This window comes from Panicum virgatum, chromosome 2N, assembly GCF_016808335.1.
Source record: "Panicum virgatum strain AP13 chromosome 2N, P.virgatum_v5, whole genome shotgun sequence".
Taxonomy (NCBI): Eukaryota; Viridiplantae; Streptophyta; class Magnoliopsida; order Poales; family Poaceae; genus Panicum; species Panicum virgatum.
Window position 1 is genome coordinate 12,492,214 of NC_053146.1, and position 9,521 is coordinate 12,501,734.

General features: G+C 44.2%; 1 protein-coding gene across 1 annotated transcript; it reads right to left on the reverse strand.

Annotated features, from left to right (window-relative positions):
- Positions 1 to 1,836: 1,836 nt before the first annotated feature.
- On the reverse strand, positions 1,837 to 9,223 carry LOC120659786 (mediator of RNA polymerase II transcription subunit 33A-like). Its single transcript, XM_039938018.1, has 12 exons — positions 8,778 to 9,223; positions 8,046 to 8,156; positions 7,069 to 7,413; positions 6,088 to 6,398; positions 5,893 to 5,984; positions 5,464 to 5,803; positions 5,139 to 5,349; positions 4,707 to 4,821; positions 4,339 to 4,500; positions 3,579 to 4,254; positions 3,252 to 3,458; positions 1,837 to 3,156 (listed from the first exon to the last, which is right to left on the reverse strand). The coding sequence occupies exons 1-12, from the start codon at positions 9,092 to 9,094 to the stop codon at positions 2,051 to 2,053; spliced, it is 3,993 nt and encodes a 1,330-aa protein (XP_039793952.1). The 5' UTR covers positions 9,095 to 9,223; the 3' UTR covers positions 1,837 to 2,050.
- Between the last annotated feature and the right edge of the window lie 298 nt (positions 9,224 to 9,521).

The following is a 9,521-nucleotide window of genomic DNA, read 5'->3' on the forward strand; positions in this document are numbered from 1 at the left end:
AGACGTTTATTTATTCGCCTAAGACATTCGGTTTTGTAATAAAGTCTTAAATACTCTCTTTACGCTTGCACTAGTTGTGATATTCACTTTATGTTTAATCATATGTGTGTAAACTGATCCTGGCGCACATATGAGATGCATTCGGTTTGCCTTCATAAACCGGGTGTTACATATCTTCTCAGCTTCAACTGAGCTACCTAGTACTAGATTTTCATATGTGTGCATTACACCAAACTCTAGGTTTATCTAGGTCAAGCTACTACTCCTTACCCCCTTTATAGTACGGCCAAAAGAAAAACAAAGATCTAAACTATTCTAAATGTCTCTCAACACCAGACGACACTCTTAGAACTAGCTTATCCTTAATCTTCGTGCTTACTCTTTGTACCAATACAATGAAAACAACAATCATGGGGGCGAAGAACACTATGAAAACCCATCATTGCACTAACTTAAGATGCCGCTGCAAAACATAAGCTAGTCGCAATGATTATATACATGTTGTCATTAATCATCAAAATCATATTAGGGTCTAGATGCCCTTTCATCACGGAGCCACCATTTAGATCTAAAAAAGTAGTTAGAACATAAGGTAATACTCCCTCCATCCACTTTTGATACCTATATTTCAAAAACTCAAATGTTCAAAAATGATAGATGTATTTGCAATTGGCATGGGCTATGTCAATAAATAACACTAGTAACGAAGAGTTCCCAATCAAAACATTGGAGGACCAACAAAAAAAATCTATGTTGCATTTATTATATGATAAGTAAGGTTATTTTTTTATCATTGTGTCAAGGTGAAATATAGCTATTAAAAGTGGATGGAGGGAGTATATTATTATGAATGTGAAAACTGCCTTCAGCCCAAGCTAGCCACCTAGAACCTAGGCCTTCACATTTATAGCCTGTTTGTTTGGACAAAGGCTCTGGCCTTTTGGCTGAAAACTCTTTCTTTTGGCTATTAGATTTTTTCTATTGCCTTTTATAATAAATTTTTAGCTTCCAAATAGACCAAAAGCATCTCTTAACTAGCTTTTCACCTCATCAGCTATGTTATTTGTTTCAGCTTCTACCTTTTAATTACCAGAACACATCAAAAGCTTCTAGTTTCTAGGCTTCTAATATTGGAACAATTCAATAACTATTAGATCAGTCTGGGTGCACAGTTTAATGACACAGTTACCTAGACTGTAAACTAAGTAACCGTGCCAGATAGATTTCATGGTGATGAAACTCTCCTAACATTCCATGAAACTCCATCCTTCTCTCTTCTTGCCATATCAGCATGATTATATTTAATGACATGAACCCCTCAATAAAATCCCCATTGATATGGCAAGGAGAGAAAAGGATGGAGTTTCATAGGATGTGAGAAGAGTTTCATCACCATGACCCATCTGGCATAGTTATCTAGTTTCCAGTCTAGATAATTGTGCCATGAAAATGTCCACTAGACTGGTCTTAAGGAAAAGAAAAGGTTTTGAAGAAATGATGGAGTATATCTTCTTCTCAATATTATAAGTTTAATGGGGAAAAGGAGACTGCTAACAACCCGTTTCTTGGGACTTTCAAAGCGCCGTCCAATTTCAAGAAAAAGCAAAAAGAAAAGAAAAAAGTGCATTCCAAAAGATAAGCGGTTAGCGGTGAAATAGGTACAGCTACTTTAGGCCCAGACAATAGTTCAATGTATTTCCATGCGATCAGTAGTTTACATCTCCCTTCGTATCATAGGGGTTTCTGCTAACTTCAAAACTTTAATTTTTTTAGTTCCTTTCCCAAGAACTTGAAAATAGGCCTACGAACAGAAAAGTTCTCGAACGTTTTATTTTGTTTTTCTAATGCTTTCTTTTAGATGGTGATTGACTCAAAAACAGGTAAGCGGCGGTTAGCTTGGCTAGTATCAGCGAGTTCAAAGCGTCTAACAGTTTTAACAACAGAATCAACCCAACACACGCCATGGCACATACACATAGGCAGACTATGTACAGACAGCAGCATCAGCGACGGGCCGACGAACAATGCCAGCCGTGCACGCGCATCGGCTTCACCACTCACTGCTCAGGATCAGCTCGGCGGCGGTGCCCATGGCCTCAGGCCCAGCGCGGCGGAGGAGCGCCACCGCGAGCTCGTCCTCGCCCCACTGCCGTAACCCACTGCTCAGCCGCTTGAGCACCTTCAGTTCCACCTCCTGCACCCAGCACGGGGTGCACTCCACCACCAGGCCCAGGAACCCGGCAACATAGGCGCGCCACAGGGAGGGGTCGCAGCCTAGCGAGATCTTGCCGTCCAGGGCGCTTGCCAGGAACTCCAGGTGCGACCGCGTGACCCTCTCCCGGCGCCGGGACACAGGAGTCGGGTCAATGCCCCAGGCGAACATGCCCGAGGACACTGCGAGGTAGGCCAGCGCGTGGCCGCCCAGCTTGTACACCATGCCTCCGCTGGTCCCGCCCTGATCCAGGTTCTGCACGGTCAAGAACCACGAGGGGAGCATCTCCTGAAGCAGGGACTGGACCAGGGCTGTGCCACCAGATAGCCAGATGAGCGTTGCGCCCAGTGATGCTGCCACCTTCACCTGCGTCATTGCAGCGGAAAGAGATACCTGACCATGCCTCATCCCATACTTGGTCTTCTTTAGTTTGTCTGAACGTTGTCTGGGCATGGTTGTTTCGGCGATATCCTTCACCGAGAGCATCAGAAGGCAGAGTATGTCTTCTGCAAGTATGGAGCAGTCCTTGATGCACCGGAATATCCGAAGGTACAGGATTCCTGGCGCAACTGGTGAGAAACCGCCAGGGCAGTACCCGTGGCCCAGAAGACTAGCGACGCCTCCACAGCTGCAGACTGATGTGGATGACATGCCAAGGGTAGCAGCGAAGCAGCTTCGGAGGAGCTGGACGACCGCGTCGTTGTTGTGGTGGAACACCGTGCGCGAAGCTGAAAACACTAGGAAATCGCTCCATCGCTTCACCTTCTGGGTCCACAGTGCTGCAACAATCGCCATGCTTGGCCACGGGCAGCTTGCAGCGAGGTTCTCTAGAGCTGGGCCAGCAAGGTTAAGGAAACGCTCTGATGCCTTGTCAAGCTTGTATGTGATTGTGAGGCTCACAAAAGCGGCCAATGGCAATGGAAGCGTACCCGAAGAACTTCCTCCTGCAACGTATCAAAGTTGGATTAATACTCTGCAAGAATATTGGCATGTTGGCTGTAGCACAACTCATGGTAAGAAATGGCAACAGGATGCGCACCTGAAACTAGCCTGGGAACATCAACACCGGTAGCAGCTACAATTTTCTTAATGTGCTCTTCAACCATGGATAGGTTCACAGAGGGGCTAGGCCAATCTGATCCGTTCATGGATGCTGGTTTCCAAACACCCCTAGTTACCTCGGCTGAAAAGTAGCTTACTATTGTAGCAAGAGATGCAGGCAGGAAATCAGCCAGATCCTTCAGGCCTAAAAAATTTAAAGACATGGTCGTGATGAGCATGGTGGTTTAGTATTCTATATTATTCTTGATTATCAAATAAAAGTTGCGCTAGTTTCTAAAATTGCATTAAACTGAACACAACCAACCTGTAGCCAGTTCGCGTGGGAATAATCTTCCATGTGAACAAGCAGTAAGAGCAGCATCAACCACAAATGGAACAGCTTCCAGTATCTCCCAAGCTGGCAACTGAGACCAAAGTTGTAGATCGGCACCACCAGGACCGGAAGAATTACTTATGCTGCTACTTCCAGATATAGAACCTATGGATGTGCCTCCTTTATTGGCTTTTCTGAACATCAGATTGAGAAGGCTGTCCACAATGTTACGTACAGGTGTCCCATGAGCAAGTCCAGAGAGAGTTGAGGCCAGACAAGCTTGGTGTTGCCGATACCATAACTTCAACTTTGGAAACGAATCCATAAAAATAGGATGCTCAGATGATGGATGGGAAGTAGGAACTTGTAATTGCCTTAGTCCATTTCGTAGTTTTGCCAAACTGCTGGATGATAAAACCTGGGAATTCCTCAATAGCAGAAGATACTCAGGAGTTAGCTGCGAGCCAACTGGAGCACCATCTCCCATTACGCAGTACTCAAGTGGTGGATGGTTAAACTTCCATAGTCTCAACAGAAGAATGAATGCATTTGAGAAGACTGTGTGAGCAGATATCTCCTCTCCTGTTCTTAGCGTCCAGGAGACACTTGGAGAAAGACACCCAAAAACTTCACATATTGCCATAAGAGCAGCAGCCAGCTCTGGAATCTGGTGATATGGGGAGGAAACAGTTCAGAATCAAAATATAAATATAAACTGTTAAGTCAAGGTATGTGGCCGTGCTAACCATACCAGGCCATGGAATGAGAAGATAGGAGCATAGTCCACAGCAGATATTCCTGAAAGAATAACATTAAGTGTTGGACCAAGCTTTATCAATTGGCTCTCTCTTCCAGAATAATCAATTGGATCAGTTGGTGAAAGCAGTTTAACAACTAACCGAACTGTGTGCTCCTACAAGACAGGAAACCACAAAATTTGAATTTTAAATATTAATAACCTCAAAACAGTCAGATGTTAGATTGGTTCTCCAAGAAAACAAAAGGAGGCAATGCATGCTGCTTCCATGTGCATAAATACATAACTGTTTTTAAATTAATCAATGATAGGATCAACAAAGAGTAGTCAAACTATGTATATGAAATTTACGATCTACTAACCTGAAAATTCCAACCACGTAAAAGAGTGGCTCCACATAAAACAGTGGCAGCAGAAACGTTATCATCATCTGACCCATTAACTGCAACTTCAAATAACTTCTCAACCTCTGCCAAGCTTCCATCAAGTTTATAAGCTTCATTCAGTGATTTATTACCAACAACGAAGTATGAGAATTAACAAATATGCTGATACTGAGATATTAATAGCTCAGCTCTAGTGATTTTTTAACACATCCTTCTACAATGCGGCCGCTTATTTTGAATTCTTTTTTCTTTTTGGAGCAAAAAAAACATAGCACGTAGCCACATACATGATGATTATGGTCAAACATGTTTTTCTTTTTGTGAATTATGAGGCCCTGGTAATTTCCAATTCCAAAGCTTGGCAAATTATGCAAGGCTACCTTTTCAAGGGGGAAAAAAGGTACACACCTGGGAGCGGGAGTTGATATCAACATATTAACCAGTGACTGAGTCAATGGTGCACCCTTCATAAAAGATGACCACCCAGCAAGTTGGCTAGGGACTGTGAGAGATACAGAGTTGGCATGATTACTGATATAACCAGGCCAGTAGTAAGCTGATGTGTCCAATAAATTCCTTGAGATACATGACTCAACAATCAAATGTCGCATATTTCCAGCTGACAAAATTATAGAGGATTTATATTCAGATTAGCTTGCCTCCATAACTATAATGCTAAACTAGATTGCCAACTATTCATGCAATTCAAAGATAAATGTTTCAAGACACATACAGTAATTCATCCCATTGACATTTTCCATGTAGCCATTATTAATACTGATTCCCGAAATGAACATCGCAGCTTTGGTAGCAGCCTGGTTGGCTGCTGGGACAACACATGGAGGAGGAACAAGCAAACTTTCATAATCACCAAGTATCTGTAAGCTTAGCATCAATTCATTCCGTAGATTACTCATTGATTCATCTTCTTTTGTATGACTGTTGAGTCCTGTTTCATTGCAAAGTGAATCTGCTTCCTCAATTATGTCAGCAACCGCTAGTGTTGTGATAGACAACAACATGCATAGTCGTGTGTCTAGGTGAGGTACAGGACCTTCAATCGGTTCTCTTTCCTGCTTGTTCCGAAAGACCAAAATTAGGTTGTGAACAACTGTAAGGTTGTCTGAAATCTGAAAAATTATAGTGAAGATTGAAGACTCACTCTTTGTACAAGGCGAAGTGAAGCCACCCAAAGGGCCAAGAAAGCATCATGCCAAGTCGATCTATTGACTGATTGAAGAGCCTTGACCAAACCTGCAATTTCCACCAATTTAGCCAAAGTCCACAGCAATAATAAACAATGGATTCATCATTCAAGGTACCCAAGGAATTTATCTGTATTGATGGATGAAATTACCACTTAAAATCTCAATAGAATTTGTTGCAGCGATTGAACCATCAAGGCAATCCTCAAGATACATATCGATGGGAATCCATAGTGCAGAATAGCTAGCACCAAGGCATCGTCCATATGGTGAAGATAGAGGGTTAGAAGCCACTATTGGGTGGAATCTTTTATGCATATTATGTTTAGCTTCTCCATATACATTTGAATCACCTAGTATCAACTGCTGAAATGGTTCCAAGGATATTGCTGAATTTTGTAAGGTAGATGAGTTTGTTGCAAGCAAATGCAACCGGTTAGTAAATGCTCCCCAGTGAGATTGCCTGAAACATTTGAGATTGTCAACAATGTTATTCAAATAAAAAGTGCAAGATTTTGCACATACAAGGAAAAAAAAAAGGAAAACTGCATGTATATTCAACTAGCATCTTTTATTTATATGAACATAAGATGACTGCTATATTTCAGTCATGAACTTCTAGTGAACTACTGCAGTATGAACTTAATGTTAGCATTCATCGATCACTCCATCAGACTATCAGAAAGCTGAGTCCCATTGCCACAGTTTCGTTCAGAACTTTTCTTGGTTATTTAAGAAGTAAGACAAATCAAATATCACAAGTGCAGCCAATGTAACCTTTTCGTTTTCCTTTGGCAAACCCTGAGTGCTTCTAGAATATCAAGTCAATTGTTCATTGTCATAGGGGAAACAATACAGAGAACATTACATAAATATATTGTTTCTGATATGTTCTAGGATATGTTCTGGCATATCTTGAGCAATTATTTTTAGCTCCCAAAAGCTGAAATCCACATAAACAGGTTTAAACCAAGGCATCTTCCATAAGCTTGAGTGAAGAATGGTTATTTGACTAATTTATTGGAAACAATTTACTAACGACCAATCATTGCATGTAGATGAATCCATCATTTCCATGTGATAAGAAGAAAGACCTGAAACAACTAAGAGTACTGCAAGTTGAAAAGTCATACATGTTTTCGCGTGCCAATGATAGGATACGAGTAATTACTTTATTACGAAGAAGATGCTCAATGAGCTCCATAGTTGTCACAGTGTTCATCTTCTGTAACTTCTCAATCTTCTCAGTTCTTTGTTCAGTAAAAGTTCCTTCAAACGTGCTCACATCTTCAGGCCTGGTTGGCCATTGAGATTTCTTCTCTGAAGTTAACTCTAACAGGCCCTCATCATCCAAAACAACATCAACTAACTGCCATAAAATACAGAGAACAAAATGCACAACAAAAACCCCTGGTTGACATGTTGAAATGCCAAATATCTTGGAAAGACGAAGGTTCCCATCTATTAAATCCATGATCCTGCAAACATAAGAGAGGCTTTAGAAAGGGCCTCTTATTGTTCCAGCAAATTTAACCCTACAAATTTATCATTGTAGTGGAGACTGCTAGAGGAATCGAATGCACGATTACAGAACCATGCAAGGCACAAGCGTATGATACCGAAAAAAATCACACATATAAGCACATATAATCTTATTTTCAAGAAACAGACTAAACTTTTATTTAACAATGAACAATAACAAAAGTATTATGAATAGAAGAATATGAGGAATGGTCTAAAGAAAGATGTAAGGAAATTTGCAGAAAAACTTCTGGAATAACTTATGCCTTGACAAGTTCAACAGAATATATTATATTCATCACGGCAAGACAAGTAGACATCCCATCAGAGGAAAATTGGAGCCCTTAGGTGGAAATGGTGGATACAGCCACTTATCCACTATACAAATAGAAGAAGGTGCTATACCGGTATAACCCTTTTAATAATTATAATTACAAACACCTTAAACTGAAACTCATTTTTAATGTTGTTATGAACAATGTTAAAATCATATCGATCACTGCACTTGTGACTCAGATTCTCATTAGAAATTACTGATTGGTACATGGAGCGCATTGAAACTACAGGGAGTATTCAGGGGGGAACCCACTTTCTGAAATTTGCTGCTTTCATCTGATAGTGGAAGCTGAACCCATGTCTTTTCAAGAGCTCCAAATAGAGCCTATACTCCATTGGCCTGGAAAACCGCTGAGGAATGACCCTGCACGACCAGAAGGACACATGAAGTCCATGAAAACAAGACTGAAAAGTCATGACTCGTCATACCACACGGTCCACAAACTTTGCAGTTTGCACGACAACAATAGCGACCGATAAAATAATTACTGCTAAGTGGGTTTTGCCACTTGGTAATCTAGCCACGTTTTCAAATTCCAAAACATAAGTCAAGCTAACTGGGTTGGTTATTACAAGACTCTGCTTCTCTCGAAAAACAGGACGAGGTTCCAGTGAAGACTTGAATCAGCGTGCCCACTTACCCAACCGATTATAGTATTTAAAGTCACCCCCCCCCCCCCACCCCCTGTTATGATCTATCCACATTGTCGATTACGTACATTGACAGTCAGCGCATTTCCCCCTAGAATTTTCGGTGCCGCCAAGCACACCAACTTCCTTGTAAAACAGTGTACACACGAAAGGGGAGGGGGGGAAATGCTCGCGTGCACTTGAGCTGGAAGTGATCCGTATCCGTTTGCGATTTCCGACAGCTCAGCCTCAGCGCCGACCGCACGCGCATTCGCCATTCCCGATCCCACCACCCGCCACGGACCACACCAACGGAGACACCAGCCGCCACCAGCGATGCGCCGGGTGACCGTACCTGGTGGAGAGGAGCGCGAGGAGGAGCGCCGGGGACGCGAGCCGCGCGGCGAGCGCGGCCTCGGCGTACTTCCACGCGGCGGCGGCGGCCGCGGGCTCGCCGCCGCCGGAGAGCAGCGCCCGCGCGAGCACCTCCGCGAGCCCCGCGGACCAGGGAACGTCCCCGCTCTCCCCCGCGGCCGAGGCCGCCGCCACCCGCGCCGCCCACTCCGGCGGCGAGCGGGACTCCGCCTGCGCGGCCTTGGTGTACTCCGCCGCCCACTCCAGCCACGCCGGGGACGAGGAGGAGGCCGGCAGCGGCGGCGCCGACATCGGCATGGTCGGCCGCGTGGATGTGGCGTGGCACCCGCCGGCGGTGGTGGGTGCCCGTGCTCCTCACGCCGCGCTCGCCCGCCGTCGCGTGGGAGGGGCTGGTTGGAGCGAGCCGGAACCGGAAGTGGTGGTGGTGTCTGCCGCTGCTGGGTTGGTGGGGGCGCTGGCGTCGCGGGGGTGTAAACCACTTCGCCCACCGCACCACCGGCGCCGGTGGGGCCGTCTCCGGATCTTCTGCGGCTGGGCGGCCGAAATCCTCTGGTCGGCCCCCGGATTTGTGATGCTGTCATGTGTCACTGAACCACGATCCACGTGAACTTATTGGTTAGCATATGGTTTGGAAACGAGGTCGTGGTTGATTGATGTGTTGAATTGTTCCAATCGAATAGCTAAGCAATGCGGAGTGCGTTCACTGGATAGTGAAGGTTTCTTT

Excerpts from the sequence above, each read along its gene's own strand:
- LOC120659786 (XM_039938018.1), bottom strand. The coding sequence starts at position 9,094 with ATGCCGATGTCGGCGCCGCCGCTGCCGGCCTCCTCCTCGTCCCCGGCG. Across the intron at positions 5,350-5,463 it reads TGTCAATGGGATGAATTACT|CTGGAAATATGCGACATTTG; the intron begins GTATGTGTCTTG and ends TAATTTTGTCAG. Across the intron at positions 4,822-5,138 it reads ATATCAACTCCCGCTCCCAG|CTTGGCAGAGGTTGAGAAGT; the intron begins GTGTGTACCTTT and ends ACTTGATGGAAG.